The sequence below is a fragment of the Corythoichthys intestinalis genome, chromosome 1, assembly GCF_030265065.1.
Source record: "Corythoichthys intestinalis isolate RoL2023-P3 chromosome 1, ASM3026506v1, whole genome shotgun sequence".
Lineage (NCBI taxonomy): Eukaryota > Metazoa > Chordata > Actinopteri > Syngnathiformes > Syngnathidae > Corythoichthys > Corythoichthys intestinalis.
The window spans coordinates 53,564,133-53,583,119 of record NC_080395.1 but is presented as its reverse complement, the minus strand read 5'-3'; the positions used below and the strand labels follow the sequence as shown (position 1 = coordinate 53,583,119).

Genomic DNA, 18,987 nt, shown 5'->3' with positions numbered 1-18,987 from the left:
TGATTTCTGTTGCTTGAATGGAATAACCGTTATGATAATTATTTCTGCAAATGTGACAATGTTCGATAAGCCCACATTTTTGCAAGTGTGTCAAATTTTACCTGTCATTAAAATCAGCCTGAAAATACTAATACTATAATACTATACTAATAATCTCTGTAGGATATTGTTTTTCGGGTCAAGATAACCCGTTTTCAAGTTTGGGTATGTAAAGAGTACCATTGATTTTATCATATTCAAGCTTGAAAACGGGTCAATTTTGACCCGAACAAAATACAAAGGTTAATTTACATAATATTACACAGCTTTTTGGCGTGTTGAGAAAACTGTAACCTAGTTAATATTCAAGTTGTTTTGAAAGTGTACCTGACAGAGAACCATCTGTTTGTGAAACCCTTTCCCCCAAATGGAATTTTTACCCTTGGGATAAGATATGAAACCAGTCGGGTTTGAAACATCCATCTGTGCTTATATTAGTCAGGTTATGGTTTGTTTAGCATGAATTTGCTGCGCTAAAACATCCTCCCCGATAAGGATCGTCTAAGTTTGAAAATGTCAATAATAGTAAGAGTAAGATAAGTAGTAAGCAGTAATAAGAATCAGAGCCCGTAAAAAGTGTCCTATAGTGTTTATATGTTTTATGTAATATATTTTGTGTGTGTCTACAGTGTAGGACTTTATCAGTTGTAGGCCTCAAGATTTATTTTATTTAAGGCATCTGCGTCCTTGTGTTTGCAGCTCTCATTCTAGTGCTACATACGTAACAGTAGGCCAAGGACATAGAATTGGATAAGGACGCTAGTGACACGTACCTACCAATATTCAGCCGCTATCGTGTGTTCACTTTAATTACAACCTCTGCCCTTTGTATTTCATAAATGATTATGTTACACAAAGGGTTAAATTTGGGTTTAAAATAATAAACTAAAAGGCCCACCTACAACCTCAATATTTTTCCCTGATTGGCTAGTCATTATGTTAAACCTACGTGTGATTGCCTGTCCCCAATGTCAATCCATCGGCTTGGAAAAACCAGGGTGGTAGCTTTCAAAGCTACCTGCTGTGACATATGCTGTTCTGCACTAAAGTGATCTATCCTTCTTCTACTTCACTCGCTACTTTGCACTTCAAACTTCGCGCCCTCAGTCCATTATTGTCCATCGTTTTTTTTTGTTTGTTTGTTTTTTTCAATTAAAAAAAAAAAAAAAAAACAGATGAGCTGTGCTGAGCCGATCGCGTAGTCTCACCCTCCCTACCTCCCTTTCCCTGCTCATTGTTGGTCAGGCAGTGAGTGCACTGGAGTTGCTTGACAAAGTTAACAATGATTGAAAGACGTTGATGTTTGATGATGTCAGGGAACCGAGATTGAAAGTAATGCATGCGTCAATCATCATTTAACTTGTTAAACAGTTGCTGTGGCAACTCATTGAGTGTAAGTGAGCTCCTTGAGTGGATTTGAGTGGAATCACTCAATGAAGCATTTAATAAAGCCAAGCATTTTCCTGCTTTATTCTTGTTTAAAAATAATTTGTTGGGACAGTATCATGTTTAAAACTTATCGTAATAATTACTTTTTAAGTGCTTAAAAAAACATTTAATAAAATTCATTTATACATACTGTAAGTTTTTTTTTTTTTTTTTAATTATACATTGGGGGGAAAAGTGAAAAAACATGTTTCAAATATATATATAAAGCTGAATAAACTAACCACTGAATTATGAACTAATCTACTGGATCTAATCAACATAACGATCACATGGACACGGTCGACAATGAACTATTGGGAAAATGAACAATCAAGGGGAATGGTTAAATTAATTTTTTTTTTTTTAAAAAAAACCTTGTTATCACTACGCAATCTGAATTTCAAAAATTGTTATACGATATTTTCTGCGTCCTATGGTATACTGGGAGCGGGTCTCAATAAGCTTCGGCTTCTCCCGTCTGCCCTTTTCTTTTCGGGTTGAATTAATTGTAAACACCACATATAAATGCTGTATGTTTGTTGGATTTGTCATGCCTGAAGGGAAAATAAAGAAAGAAGAAGGAGAACAATATGTATATATATTAGGGCTGTCAAACGATTAAAAATTTTAATAGAGTTAATTACAGCTTAAAAATTAATTAATTGTAATTAATCACAATTCAAACCATGTATAAAATATGCCATATTTTTCTGTAAATTATTGTTGGAATGGAAAGATAAGACACAAGATGGATATATACATTCAACATACGGTACATAGGGACTGTATTTGTTTATTATAACAATAAATCAACAAGAGGGCATTAACATTATCAACATTCTGTTAAAGCGATCAATGTATAGAAAGACTTGTAGTTCTTTAAAGATAAATGTTAGTACATGTTATAGAAATTCTCTTAATATTTTCGTTTTAATAAAATTTGTAAAAATTTCAATCAAAAAATAAACTTGTAGCCCACCATTGTTGATGTCAATAATTACTTACACAATGCTCATGGGTGCTGAAGCCTATAAAATCAGTGGCAACCAAGCGCCATCAGAGGGCGGCAAAACTCCATAAAAGACAGTTAACAAGTGGGCAAGTGGCTGTACTGCCATTTAAATCTGTCTGAGCGGGCCATGTGCGTTAATTGCATCAAATATTTTAACGTGATTAATTTAAAAAATTAATTACCGCCCGTTAACGCGATAATTTTGAAAGCCCTAATACAGTATGTGTGTATACTAGGGCTCTCAAACGATTACAATTTTTAATTGAGTTAATCACAGCTTAAAAATTAATTAATTATTCTCTAAAATATGCCATGTTTTACTGTAAATTTTTTTGGGAATGGAAAGACAAGACACAAGACGGATATGTACATTCAACATACTGTACATAAGTACTGTATTTGTTTATTATAGCAATAAATCCACAAGATGGCATTAACATTATTAATATTCTTTTTGTTAAAGGGATCCACGGATAAAAAGACTTGTAGTTTTTAAAAGATAAATGTTAGTACAAGTTATAGTAATTTTATATTAAAACCCATCAATGTTTTCGTTTTGATAAAATTTGTTAAATTTTCAATCAAGAAATAAACTAGTAGCTCACCGTTGTTGACGTCGTCGAGCGGTAACGTCACAGCTGTTCTTCCACAGTTCTTTAACTACGTAAGGTAGTGATTGAAATACACCACAAGGTGTCAATGGCTCATTCACGTTCATTTGAGTCATTTGAGTGCTGGCTTTACAACGTACGAGACCACTTTGTATATTGTGACTAAATATTGCCATTCACTGTATTTGTTGAGCTAAACTAAATGTTTGAATAAGTCTGAGTATGTTTTATGTGTATTTTGCATAGCTAGTTTGATTGGGAATGCCAGCTTTTCTTTTTGTGAACATTATTTTTTTGGAGAGATAGGAATATTATTTTTGTTTTGCTTTAACTATATGATACTTTTGTTTGTTGTAAAGGAGTTGCTGAAGCCTATGCCAATAAACGGTGCGGTTCAATGAATGCCTGTGTCAACTGCCTTTCTCTGCCTCTTGGCTCTCAATGTGCAAAAAACGGCGTCATTGTAATCTGTTTGAGGCAATGCATGAATGCGCGGGTCATTCCGCGCATGCGTTAAATGTGTCAAATATTTTAACGTGATTAATTAAAAAAAAAATTACTACCCGTTAATGCGATAAATTACATATATATATATATATATATATATATATATATATATATATATATATATATATATATATATATATATATATATATAATGATTAGGGTTTCTTTCCAATGCTAAATCTATATAAATACATTGAACACACAAAAGACAATTTTTTATTAATTAAATTTTTTTTTTTTTTTTTAATTTGACACTACTTCGCGGTTTTTCACTTATCGCGGCTGGTTTTGGTCCCCGTTAACCGCGAAAAACGAGGAATGACTGTACTGCCAAAGTGCTCCAACATGTGAAAATCAGTCCACCGTGATGTTACTGTCAGAAAATATCTTTAAAAAAAAAAAGCAAAGGACTGAAAAGTTAAACCGGTAATGTATTGGGTGAATATACATGAAGAATGTACAGTATATATATTCTTCCACCGCCGATTCGTGCTGAGCACTTTGTTTATTTTATTTTTTATTTTTTTCACTGCCGATTCGTGCAGCATCTCAAAGTATATATTTGTTCATTCGCTTGGCCATTCTGCCATTCAGTATATTCAGGTTGTGAGTATGTTTTTTTCTTGATCCAGGGCATCGGGAAGCACTTAACTTTGAACCCTGGACCAGTAATGTATTATTGTATACTGCATGTAAATGAATACAGAAACAACATATTGTTTTCATTATATATACAAAAATAAATTGTACACTGTGAGCCCTTGGGCATTTACACATGCATCAGTGTCTAGCTCAAACTCAATCTTGAAAAGACAGCATTTGATTTCTCTTTTGGCAAATACTCTTAACGTTTTGCAGTTATGACAAAGAGAATAAAGTACTAAGTTTTTAAGACCTACTCCTATCGGTTTAAACAAAGTACAGTCTGAATTTGATCTAGTGCTATATATAGGAATTTAAGTTTATTTGAGGGTATTGCGTAGAAGAAAAACTTCAGAGCTTTTGTTCCTTTAGACCGATTGCAAACACAACTGCCCAGGGACAGATTAAATATTGACTGAAATTTTCCATTGCATATTTATTCTGCTGTATGTTGTTCCTAATACCATGCACGTAACTGTCAGGTTTGATTAGTGTTTAAAAAAAGAGAAAAGGCAATAAATCAAAGCCCAGAATGGGTCATGTAAAAAAAAACAAATATTTAATGTGGAATACTGTCTAATTGCTCAGAGTAAATAAATCTTACAAACGTATTAATGTGCTAAGTGTGATTGTCAGAGAAATGACATCCTGGGGATCTTAGGTATTTACATCTCATTATTATCTCCACAGATAATACCATGACGCTTGCTTCTGCCGTGTCATGGAATGTATTGGAATGTATCTCTCCCAGAGGCCAGAGTGTATTTACACACCCACACACATTCTGAACGTATTGGTATCCTTCTGTTAATTAACAAAGAATACACTTGTCACTGATTATTTTTTTAATCATTAAAAAGAAGTGGAAATTGACCACTGAAAAGAAGCTATTTGTTTTAAATTCCATTTTTATCAAAATTATTAAAAAAAAAAAAAAAAAAAAAAAAAAAAAGATCCATGTTGAGTAATTATTTTGTCACAAGAACCACAACGTTGGCGTGAGACAAACAGCACCTCCTCCATGTTTGACAGTAGGGACAACTGTGACCACAGTATGTTTAACAGAGTGGTACGGACACTTGTGAACAATGACTGCTAAAGGGGGAAAAAAAGGAAAAGTTAACATTTTAAAAAAAAAAAAGAGTGAGCCTGTAATTTGCCAAACTGCATGTTGACAAGCTACAAAGCCTCTGGGAAAATGTCCTATATAGATTGTGGCTTTATGAAGTTCAATGTTTGATTGAGCCCGGGGTGCAATTCAGAGAGTGAATCTGTATCACTCATCTCAATCTTCTCTGGAAACCCTGTTTGGTTTATTTTGAGTATTGCAGCACTGGGGCATTGAGAAATGTTCATCTGTAGCTAATCTGGTTGCAGCAGCACAAATGTAATGAAAGAAGTATGTTTTCTGTACAGAATGAAAACGTATAAATCAATCTCAGTTCACCCATTTGCTTGAGTACGCCCCGTGACATAATGTTTCATCCATACCAATTATTTTCAAAAGCATCATTGCCAAGTACAATGATTTCTTTTCTTTTATTACTAAATAAATCTGATTGTCAAACATAGAGGGTACAGGCAACATTATGTTTCACAAATACTGTATGCTTATACATTTCTCTTTTTGGGATTCATTTAATTGTGCTCACTGTTGTTGTTGGTGAGTGCACATTGTATCACTTTCGGGGACCAGCAACAGTTTTTTATGAGACAACTTTCTGTGAAGGAAGGAAATAAGTCCTCGTCAAACCCCAAGAACATAAAAGAGACGTCTCTGGAGAAGAAATTCAAAGAGGAAGCTCTTCTCTTGAGACATCTAGCTGGGAGTGCAATGTGAGCATGAAATGGATAGAAACTCGGAACAATTGCTAGAAATACAAACGTAATAGGATTATAATTCAGCAAGAAATATTTTAAATATGAAGCTTATGTAGTAATACCCGCAAAGTGTATCCAATACAATAACTGCGAGAAGTAATTATGTACATAGAAAAAAAAGGCAATTTTATCATATACCATGGGTTACCAAGATTTTTAAACCACCCAGTTGGATGTCTCAAAAACTTTCTTGCTTTGTTCTTTGATAGAGCAACCAGAGGGAGGTCTCAAAAACTGGCCTGCTTTATTTATTGTTTTTCCTCTTTTTAAGGAGGACACTCAGTAATATTAAGTCTACTCCGTTATTTGTGGAAGCAGCACAATGAAATTTACAGTATATTCTAGGAATACATAAATATATACATGCTTCAAACTTTGGAGTCTGGTTTTTATTCTTTTGTCTCAAGGCTAATTAATTTAATTCATTATATGCGGGCTTATTGTTGCCTGCAGGGTCCGACTTAGCCAATAGAGGACGTGCACGTTCTTCTGTGCTTTTAATATCTCTGGGCTGATGTGTTGTTTAGGAAGCAAGCATGGTGGTCAAATAGCTCATTTTGAAATTTTTGTTTGGAGACCTACTTCTTGTGGACTGATTCATGCAAATGGATACCAGTTTGATACACATTTCTGATATATTACTTCAAATTAGCTTTAATCAAAGCTGGGGGTGCAAAGGTAGGTATATCATTGTGAAATCAGAAATCAAGAATCAGAACATTTTTATTTATAACTATATCTACTTTTGCACCACCCCCTGGATAATTAATTAATAATCCTGCAACTACGCTGACCATGTTAATAATTTACTGCAGTAGAAATTGTTCATGTTAAAAATCAAACTTTGGCACAGTATTTTTGGTTTTGAACGGCAGTGTCTATGTACTGACTACTCTTGTACTGACCGGATCGTGTTCAATTGCTACAGCTTCTGAGATTGTTGAGCCGGTAAACTTGTGTACTCTCTTATCATGATATCAAACACAATGGTAACAACATCTGTTGATGAGTGATGAGTCCACCCCCCCTCCCCGTTATTTCCCTCCTGTTTGCTTTTCACCCACTCAAACTTCATGCTGGGCCCAGATGGAATCAGTCACGGGTGGCCACTTGTTCTAAATATTCAAGCCAAAACCCCACGTCTCTCTTGTTTGGATCAAAGACAAACACAATATAGATGCAAGTAGACAAGACCTGTGAAGAACATAAAATGTAAATTCTTTTGATGGAATAAATAATAAAAATGATGCAAGTACAAAAATTTCCTGCTATGAATACTACCATTTGTCGGTATCTTCTAACAGAAATCAAGGGCGTAGGTTTGGTCTCAACATTACGGTATAACAGCATAACCTGGATGTACACTTTTTGCTCGAGATGGAACATTAATAAGACCAAACAGATTGGGTGAATGGGGGTCAAGGCTACATTTCTTACAAATATGAAACTAATTAATTGATATACTGAATCAGGGGTGATCATTATGTCGATCACGATCAACCAGTCGATCGCAACTCTAGTGTGGGTAGCTTGCGGCATGCAAAAATATACATATATTTTTGTACATAGTTAATTATGATTATGTTGTGTGTATGTTGTGTTGTGTGAGCAACATATGAGGTTATGCAGCACCCGTCGCTCTCTTAGCAGTTTCTTGCTCACCTTTTTCTGGTTCTCTAGTTTCTAACAGAGTTCACTACATTTCTCACAGTTTGATTAACGTTAGCTGTAGAAAACACAAACAGAAGGAGCTTTCTACTTGAGTTTTGCAGGTTAGCAAGTTTTCACAGTTTAATGTTATGTTAAATCTGATGCAGGTCAGACTTTCAGTTGCAAAATTGGTCATGGGTTTTCCACCTCGACAACATTGGCGTCTTTTTAAATTACTTGCAAAAAAACTTCTTATAGCCCTCCTCTTTGAAAGGGGCGGAGGAGGCGGCATGTTGTCGACATGCATTTCTGTCGGGGCTGTGTGAGTGTGATCTGGGATCTGTGGCTGGATCAGGTTATCAGCCAATCAAACATGCATTTGAGGGGGGAAAAAATGGACCGGCACATTCAGAAAGTGAAAAGGGCTAAATGTTATTTTTAACATAATAATAATGATAATAATAATAATAAAATGGTAGGGTCAATTCTATCATTACAACATACAATCTAAATTACCTATATAACTGAACTCATTATTTAATGCATATAAGATTGCTTGAAAGTTGGTGGGGACAATTTGAGGATCATGAATAGTTGGTAGCGTTATGTCCCTACCTTCCCTATGCAAACCTACGCCCTGAATAGAAATGATATAGTTAATTTCTTTTTAATGTAATTACCATGTTTCTTAAGGTAATTACATATACTAGTACAGTGGGGCAAATAAGTATTTAGTCAACCACCAATTGTGCAAGTTCTCCTACTTGAAAAGATTAGAGAGGCCTGTAATTGTCAACATGGGTAAACTTCAACCACGAGAGACAGAATGTGAAAAAAACAGAAAATCACATTCTTTGATTTTTAAAGAATTTATTTCCAAATCAGAGTGGAAAATAAGTATTTGGTCACCTACAAACAAGCAAGATTTCTGGCTGTCAAAGAGGTCTAACGTCTTCGAACGAGGTCTAACGAGGCTCCACTCGTTACCTGTATTAATGGCACCTGTTTTAACTCATTATCGGTATAAAAGACACCTGTCCACAACTTCAGTCAGTCACACTCCAAACGCCACTGTGGCCAAGACCAAAGAACTGTCGAAGGACACCAGAGACAAAATTGTAGATTTGCACCAGGCTGGGAAGACTGAATCTGCAATCGGTAAAATGATTGGTGTAAAGAAATCAACTGTGGGAGCAATTATTAGAAAATGGAAGACATACAAGACCACTGATAATCTCCCTCGATCTGTTGCTCCATGCAAGATCTCACCCCGTGGGGTCAAAATGATAACAAGAACGGTGAGCAAAAATCCCAGAACCATACGGGGGGACCTAGTGAATCACCTACAGAGTGCTGGGACCACAGTAACAAAAGCCACTATCAGTAACACAATGCGCCGCCAGGGACTCAAATCCTGCACTGCCAGACATGTCCCCCTGCTGAAGCCAGTACACGTCCAGGCCCGTCTGCGGTTCGCTAGAGAGCATTTGGATCATCCAGAAGAGGACTGGGAGTATGTGTTATGGTCAGATGAAACCAAAATAGAACTTTTTGGTAGAACCACAGGTTCTCCTGTTTGGAGGAGAAAGAATACTGAATTGCATCCGAAGAACACCATACCCACTGTGAAGCAGGGGGGTGGAAACGTCATGCTTTGGGACTGTTTTTCTGCAAAGGGACCAGGATGACTGATCTGTGTAAAGAACGAATGAATGGGGCCATGTATCAAGAGATTTTGAGTGAAAATCTCCCTCCATCAGCAACGGCATTGAAGATGAGACGTGGCTGGGTCTTTCAGCATGACAATGATCCCGAACACACAGCCAGGGCAACAAAAGAGTGGCTTCGTAAGAAGCATTTCAATGTCCTGTAGTGGCCTAGCCAGTCTCCAGATCTCAACCCCGTAGAAAATCTGTGGAGGGAGTTGAAAGTCCGTGTTGCCCAACGACAGCCCCAAAACATCACTGCTCTAGAGGAGATCTGCATAGAGGAATGGGCCAAAATACCACCAACAGTGTGTGAAGAGCTTATGAAGAGTTACAGAAAACATTTGGTCTCCATTATGGCCAACAAAGGGTACATAACAAAGTATTGAGATGAACTTTTGGTATTGACTTATTTTCTAACATGATTTGCAAATAAATTCTTTAAAAATCAAACAATGTGATTTTTTTTTTTACACATTCTGTCTATCATGGTTGAGGTTTACCTATGTTGACAATTACAGGCCTCTCTAATATTTTCAAGTAGGAGAACTTGCATAATTAGTGGTTGACTAAATACTTATTTGCCCCACTGTATCTTCTGTTGCATATTGGGTTATACGTGCACAGAGATACAGTATATTGTATTAGTCTTGTAGTAATTGTTCTGCGTTCGTGTATTTGGTTGAATGTTTGCATTATATTCTAAGTAGCTGCCTTTCTTATGCCTCAGGGTTCCGTCATCTATGTTAATAAAAGGAAATTCCAAATTGACATGGAGGAATATTCCTTCACAATTAGCGTGTGTTGAAATTGACTGACACTTTGCACAGAACACTAAGATACTCTGCCACCTGTGACGTGGTCCCAGAGAGTCTGCCAAGTTGTTAAGAGTTTTGTATGATCAATATGTAGCTAATCAAATGCTCATGAACCCAAAAAAGTAATTAGGTCAAAAATACCTTTATTCTACTTTGGATACAAATTTGCGCATGCGTGCGCAGTCACAGAATGTATACTTACATACATTTGCATGGGTCTGCATTATATTATTATTTTTTTATCATTTATTTTTTTATCTTTTTTTTTTTTGTTTGTTTTTTTCGTTTTTATTGTTTGATTATTTTTAGTAAGAATAAAGCCTGTTGGGTAACCTGTTGAGTAAAAAAATATATATATTTCCATATAGTATATAATATATACTATATGATAGTATATACAGTATATACATACACACACACACACACACACATATATATATATATATATATATATATATATACATTTTTGTATATAAATTTTTTTTTTTAAATAAAACTGAATTTTTCCATCCAGACGGAGGAGTATATTAAAGTGATATAGGCACCTTTGAGTGAACCGTGAGTAAAATTGTGAATCAAAATATGGTCACCCTACAGTATCTCGTCAATCAGGTGGTTGGTGGCTGCGTTAAAATATGGCTAATCTTGGTTCACAGTTTGATAACAGTAAATAAGTCAATGCTAGATAGGCCAACTGCTTTGCTCACAATTTTCCATGCTTCCTCATTTATGGGTTGGTCCTTGTATTAATAGTGAACTGTGTTGTAGAGGTCGGGGTGCCAAAAGACTGTGAGAATAATTTTGCCCTCCTTTGACTGGCAAAAAACAGCTTTACTTTCTCACTGGATGTTACAGTAACCTGTATGTTCTCGATGGTGATTGGTTGTCACAACTCAATATGCAACAAAAGGTTTATTTCTCTGGATGAGTGCAAATAAAAAGTGAATATTTCAGATGTTTTAGTTTCTTTTTGTTGTGAAAACATAAAATTAAACTCATATCACTTTTTTTGTGACTTTTGTGTATTCCAAAGACTTTGTTCCTTCAACCAGTTAACTACAAATTATCATAATGTCTTTCTCTGTTTTCTTTGGTCTGTGGCAGGTAATTGACATTAGAGAGAAATTTCAGATGTCCAAAAGGTTCTGGTCTAATCTACCAGACGATATCTGCGGCGATGTCAAATTGACAGAGTCTGATGAAGAGCAATGTTGGAATAGCCACACCAAGGGAAGGTGAGGACTTTTTTTTTTTTTTTTAAACGGATAAATTTCACTGATGCATCACCTCCAGAATTAGTGCATACAGTACCTTTTATTCTACGATCTGACGATTCCACACAAGTAACGGTTTAGTACGCACCGTGGTACGGGGGTCATGGTTCGGTACAACGGGAAAAACAAAAAGGCTTTTTTTCCTCACAGCATTAGAAAGTTAAAATTTGTATAATGTTACACTGTTATATAGGTGAAAATATATATTCAGTCAGTTAATATAAAAATTTTTATGTGAAAGATATTATAGAATCTATATTGTGATGACATGTAGAACATTAAAAATAACGTCAGTTACTTTGCTGAGTAACTAATTACTCTTACAATGAGGTAACTGAGTTGCTAACACTTTTAGTTTTTGGGATAAGTAATTTGCTACTAATTAATTTGATTAGATGCCACTGCGGAACCACAATAAAATTGGCCAGCGGTCTGTTTTTTGTACTTTGGGATTAAAGTAACAACACTGTGTTACTAGAATAACACTTTCTTTTTAATTGCTTGTATGGTTAGTGCTTGTATGGAGAACTGCTATAAGCACCAAGATTATAATGCCCAGAGGAGTGTGGACTTCAGTTATTACCACTGCAGTGTGGAGATCACTGAGCTGTATAGAAGATTGGATTGGCTCCTTTGACAGCAAACCAGAGAGACAGGCTGAATAATTTCACCACACCATCCCCTTTGCCCCTCGCAAATAACAAAATCACAGATGGTGCATTAAAAGATGTTAATTCTCTTGCATGTGCCAGGGTTGTTTTAAACACCACTCCAACTCTAGAACCAGAATCAATTGCTGTGCAGCAATAAAAGAGCATTAACATGAGAGGACCATTAATAATGAAATTATTTTTGCTTTATCACAAAAAAGCTGTACTTGACTTTTTTTTTTTTTGATGCAAAACTGCAGATCCACAATATGTATGGATCGGGACAATAACTACTGCTGAACATTTTATATTGCTCTCTCCCTCCTAAATGGGTGATTCACGAAACCAAGATCTGTACTGTGGATATTTGTTTTTACGTTTGTAATCTGCATAGTTGAAAATTTGTAGAGATGCTGTGAAATTAATATACCATGATGAAGCAATTTGTTGCTTAAACAAATTTTAAGTAATTTTGGGGGAGAACTTAAATAACTCAAACCAGTTGTTGACTTGAGATTTTTAGTAATGACCAATATAGGTCCAGTTAATTAAATGTGGTGATTTACCAAAATTATTGGTGTTGTTTGTTATTCCATCCAGATATTTCCCAGAAGTGGTGAAAGAGGGACTAACCAACCAACTGAACAACCCTGAAGTGAACTTGGACATCACCCGGCCAGACACATTAATTCGCCAACAAATAATGGCTCTGCGAGTCATGTCCAATAAATTGAAAAATGCATACAATGGAAATGATATCTACTTCCAAGACTCCAGTAAGATTCGCTATGGTTGTGCGGATTCATTTTTGTATAAAGTATGTGCATCATATAAATTGCATATAATCTTGTGGTTAGAAGGATGGACGGATTAAAGGAGGGGGGGAAAGGGCAGATTATGTGCAAACATATGTACATTTTGCAATCCCAAACAGCAGTGGTGTTACCAGGATGCCAGGTGTGAGTGGGCATTAGTCTTACCTTGGGGTGGGGGGGGGGCAAAAAAAATAAATAAAAAGCTACAATGCTCAAGTAGGTCAAAATCCAGCATAGGGCTACTGCACCAAAAAACATGTTTTGTTTTCTCCTTGAGATATCTTGTTGTGATTTGGTCTAAACAAATAAAAGTTGATTTGATTTTATTTGACTTAGAACACATCCATAACTGAACAGTATGGACATGCAGGTGACAATGTGTTTTTTAGGTAACCTATTGTGGTTCCTCGATTTTATTATTATTATTATTATTATTATTGTTATTATTATAGTTATTCTTTGTTCAGCAGCCCCTTTGAGCTCAATTTGGCCCACTTAGAATGCTTCAAAATGCACCAAAATGGTCAGGTAGGTCAGACAGGTGCAATCTTTGACACCGTGTAAAGACAAATTCCAAATACACTATGTAGCGCCCCCTAGCAGTCATTCTTTGTCCCGCTGACGCTTTGAGCGCCCCCCATTCGCGTCAAACTCACGGCACAGGAATCAGATCTGGTAGCTAATGAAAGTAAATTATGTGCATTGACCTTATGTTTCTCACTAAATTAAGTTATAAATAACATTTCTATAATCCTTGCTGTAAGATTGAGGACTTCAAAAAGCAGATGTTTTGTTTTTTCTTTTTAAGAAACAATCCTAAACATATTTATGAAAATTGTTGCATTAATATAAATTGAGTATTCCTATCTGAGGCAGATCTTGAATATGTTTCTTTCAGAATCAGAATGTATTTATTGTCATGAGGAAGGAAGTACAGCAAAATTGAAATTAGAAATAGCTCCCATGGACAGAAGAACTGAACAGTTCATTCGTTCGTTCGTTCGTTCGTTCGTTCATTTTCCTTGCCGCTTTTCCTCACGAGGGTCGCGGAGGTGCTGGAGCCTATCCCAGCTAACTATGGGCAGTAGGCAGGGTACACCCTGAACTGGTTGCCAGCCAATCGCAGGGCATGAACTGAACAGGTTAATAAATAATAAATACAGGTGAATATACTAACGATAAATATATAAAAGTAATGATATGACTAAGAAATCAAAGTTATTATTAAAAATTAGGTAAGTAGTTCACTGACTGAGAAGTGTTTTTCAACAGCAGGAACAGAGCATAACAACAGGTTGTGAATTTGATAAAAATTGGTTAAAATCTGGTTCAGCCCTGTTCGCACAGTCCGTACATGTGTATGAGTGTCTATTTTGACTAATTTTTCCATACAGGTGACGAAGGCAGTACTTCTGGTAGCGGTAGCGGTTGCCCAGATGGCTGCACCACTGAGGCTGTTGTTGCAGGATCTGAAGCACCTGTGATCGGAGCAGACAGAAGTGATGTGCACACTGCAGAAGCAGGAAAGACACAATCCCACAGACCATCACTGCTGATAATGACTATGGCCCTCATAGCATCATTCTGCGCAATTCAGTCCCGATGGAGATAATATATGACTATACTGCTGCGTACAGTATGTTTAAACACGTTCTACAGCTGCTTCTTCACCAGACCTGTAGAACTTTCCGGAACCCACCCAGTTGAGAGTGGATGACTGTGTGTGAGGACTGAAGTAAGTACAGTGCTGCATCATTTGTCATCCCCAAAAGAATGCTAGATGACAACACTGAATCAGCTTTCACCTCCCTGACAAAAATGGTGGCGTTCACTCAATGTTTGAAAGTGTATTTTCATGCCAGATGACAACACACTTTTAGAGCTCATTCGAGAATGTGTTTTTCCTCTGAGCAACAACTCTGGAACAGAATTTAGTTTATCTTATTGGCCTTTCCCCACCCTCAGCCTGATTTAAAAACTTGGCTTTCTGTGTGCATGTGAGGAAATAAAGCTCTGATATTCTTTGTTTTTGTTTATTTTTTGTTTGTTTTGTTTTGATTTGTTTTGTTTTGTTTTTTTTCAATGTAGGGTTTAGAACAGTTATATTGATGAACAGTCTACACCAGTAGGTCCTAGTATCCATGTTGAGATGTATGCTTACATCAGGTGTCTACTTTTCTTTAGCCATCGTGTACATGCACATCTGCTCTTCAAAATAGGGATCGAGGAATTCAATGAGGGAATTGCCTTGCACACTAACAAATAATGAACTTGATTTGTTTTAAAGCACTAATCAGATTACCTTGTTTTTCACAGTCAAAAGATGTGTCAAGTGTTTCCTTTGATGCTATATCAACGTAACCATACATAATTGGAGTAAAATAACATGTATGTATTGTTTATTTGAACATGATTCAAATGCAAAACAAAAGAAAGAAACAGTAGTATGCCATTACAGTTAAATTGCCTGAGACAAGCTTCTCAAACAAATCTGACTAATTTTCTTTATTATGAGTTCTTAGAAGTTTGTACGCATTCGACTATACTGACCTTTACAAGACTTTTTCTTCTTAGGATTTATTTTATTAATAACACAACTTCCCAACATAAATCAGAGTTTCTGCACACTACTCACAGACCAAGCTGTCTACTTGAAAGCAAGCTGAATGCTGAGTTAAGAACGATATTTGTACTCAAAGGACTAAGGTCACTCTATACAGTCCTTTTTCTTTCAGACTTTAACCTCAAAACGATATAAAAACTTAAGGGCCATGGCCAGATTTGTGCATGTGCATATTGTGTAATTTATGTTACCTTAGGTCACAAAAGTTCCAGACATACAGTATTACAGGGATACCAATCGAAGGGGGCATTTGTTCATGGTGCCAGGGCAGTGCAGAGTCAATATGGTGCAGTGTGTCTAAAGATAAATACCTGAAAAGTGAGTCTCTTTTCTCAGCAGACTTTTCCCACAGCCTTCCTCTCTAGCAAATTAACAGCTGCTGTGAGCTTCTCAAAAGAGATTACACGTTCCATGTAGCGGGCATGGAACATTACTCCTCTCCTTGCTGCACTCCAGAGGGAGAAAAAGCACTTTCCCTCACGGTCATTGTCCTTAAACTGTTCTTAAACACAAATGACAAGCACAACAGAAATGTGGCGCACCAGTTGTCCTTTCCAATGAACAAATATTTGAGTGGTTATCCATAGAGACAACATTTGCAGCTAATTAAAATATTTGTGTTGGACTATATGGTTTACCAGAGAGAGTACAAAAACAAAAAATCTTGCAGTTTAGGACACGCAGAGACGAAAATACATTCTGTCTTCTCGTTCTGCGCAGAAAGTATATTAGCAGGAGGTGACCACCAGATTTTCAGCAAACTCACTCTGGTGCAATTGAATCAGGGACAAGACTCCCCAGTGTGAAACAGTATGATAGACGTGAGCCGTACAGAAATAGATGTGCTGGACATTGCCTAGTTGGAGACATGAAGCTCAAACTATTTAGAAAGGTTTATTTCTCAGCAAGTGCACCAAATAAGATTGGATTGTCAGACATTTACACTGCTGGCCAAAAGTATTGGCACCCCTAAAATTCTGTCAGATAATTACATAATAATTACAAATGCTTTGGTAGTAATATCCTCATTTATTTTGCTTGCAATGACAAAAACACTAAAGAGAATGGGGGAAAAATCATTATCATTTAACACAAAACTCCCAAAATGGGCAAGACAAAAGTATTGGCACCATTGAAAAATTATGTGATGCTTCTCTAATTTGTGTACTTAGCAGCACCTGTTACTTACCTGTGGCACATAACAGGTGGTGGTAATAACTAAATCACACTTGCAGCCAGTTAAAATGGATTAAAGTTGACTCAACCTCGGTCCTGTGTCCTTGTGTGTACCATATTGAGCATGGAGAAAAGAAAGAAGACCAAAGAACTGTCTGAGGACTTGAGAAGCAAAATTGTGAGGAAGCATGGGCAATCTCAAGTTTACAAGTCCATCTCCAAAGACCTAAATGTTTCTGTGTCTACCGTGCGCAGTGTCATCAATAAGTGTAAAGCCCACGGCACTGTGGCTAACCTCCCTAGATGTGGACGGAAAAGAAAAATTCACTAGAGATTTCAATGAAAGATTCCGCGCATGGTGGATGAAGAACCTTGACTAACATCGAAACAAGTTCAAGCTGTCCTGCAGTCTGAGGGTACAACAGTGTGAACCCGTACTATCCGTCAGCATCTGAATGAAAAGGGACTCTTTGGTAGGATACCCAGGAAGACCCCACTTCTGACCCAGAGATGTAAAAAAGCCAGGCTGGAGTTTCCCTGATGTTTTGGGGTTGCTTTGCTACCTCTTGCACTGGACTGCTTGACCGTGTGCATGTCATTATGAAGTCTGAAGACTACCAGCAAAAGGTGGGTGTCCCTCAGAGGTGATTGGTCTTTCAGCTGGACAATAATCCAAAACCCACTTCAAAAAGCACTAGAAAATGGTTTGAGGGAAAGCACTGGAGACTTCTAAAGTGGCCAGCAATGAGTCCAGACCTGAATCCTATAGAACAGCTGTGGAGAGAACTGAAAATGCCAGTTTGGAGAAGGCACCCTTTAAATCTCAGAGACCTGGAGCAGTTTGCCAAAGAAGAATGGTCTAAAATTCCAGCAGAGCATTGTAAGAAACTCATTGATGGATACCGGAAGCGGTTCTTCGCAGTTATTTTGTCTAAAGGTTGAGCTACCAGGTATTAGGCTGAGGGTGCCAATACTTTTGTCCGGGCCATTTTTGTTTTGAGTTTTGCGTAAAATGATAATGATTTTTTTATAATGTCTTTTTTCTTATTATTTCTTATGTGTTTTTTCATCGCAAGCAAAATAAATGAAGAAATTACTACCAAAGCATTTGTAATTGCAATCGTTTTCTGGGAGAAATTGAGCATTATCTGACAGAATTGCAGCGGTGCCGATATTTTTGGCCAGCAGTGTAGACTTCAAAAGGGTCAATTGTTTTTTTTTTTTTTTACCTCTATGAAAGAGTGATATCTTTTTGCTTTAGGGTTGCAACAACATATCAATAAAAATCAGTATGTTAAAGTGTTAGCAATTAATTTAATTTTCAATCAAATGATCAGTCACCCATTGGGTTCCATTCTGCTGTAAAATGCCACAGAAGCAGAGTAAAGTGTGGTAGAAATAGAGCCATATGGACTGATAGAAAATTGTGTTGTTTTTTTTATAGTTTGTTTTGTTTGGTTTTAATAGCTGGGAGGGCTAACATTGTCTAAAGCATTTGAGCATTTCACACTACACAATACAAATAACATGTTACTTGCAAACTAAAATGTCAGTGGTATTGCATCATTTAGGAGAAATGAGCTTTAACTACGGGGTAAGTCAATAGTGGATGTTGTATTGTGGTTGGTCACTCCCAGATGTACTGCAGTAATAATTCTTTATTTACCATTTTAAAAGCTCTTGTACATTTATTCAGCAATCTGTTACAGTACTTTTCTGCGCTGCCAGTTTGTAATAATGTCGTGGATTATTATTATTATTTCTTTTTTATTTTATTTTTTTGCAAAGGGATAGTGGGACATGAAGACAAGTTCTAATTGAACTACAACCACCTGACTCCCTAAACGTCTCGTCAGCCCAGAGACATGATAAGCATACTATAAGTATGCTTGTCCTCTACTGGCTAATTTGAAACATACAGGCAACGATAAATCCGCAAATAATTAATCCTGGGGACCAAGAATTAAAACATCGGGCACCAAGGATTGATGCACATATATCCCTACGATATAATGATACAAATTTTCATTCCAATCCATCCATTAATAACGAAGGAGAAGTTACAGTCTATCACAAAAGTAAGTACACCCCTTGCATTTCTGCAGATATTTAAGTTTATCTTTTCATGGGACAACACTGGCAAAATGACACTTTG

General features: G+C 36.5%; 1 protein-coding gene across 4 annotated transcripts in view; it reads left to right on the top strand.

Annotated features, from left to right (window-relative positions):
* Positions 1-18,967, top strand: part of gpc6a (glypican 6a) — a 168,786-nt gene extending 149,819 nt beyond the window's left edge. For all 4 annotated transcript variants that reach the window (XM_057832554.1, XM_057832546.1, XM_057832538.1 and 1 more), the window contains 3 exons: positions 11,399-11,529; positions 12,819-12,994; positions 14,428-18,967. In XM_057832554.1, coding sequence (XP_057688537.1) covers positions 11,399-11,529; positions 12,819-12,994; positions 14,428-14,645 — 525 coding nt within the window. In that variant the 3' untranslated portion in view covers positions 14,646-18,967. The remainder of the gene's footprint in view (positions 1-11,398; positions 11,530-12,818; positions 12,995-14,427) is intronic.
* Positions 18,968-18,987: the final 20 nt, after the last annotated feature.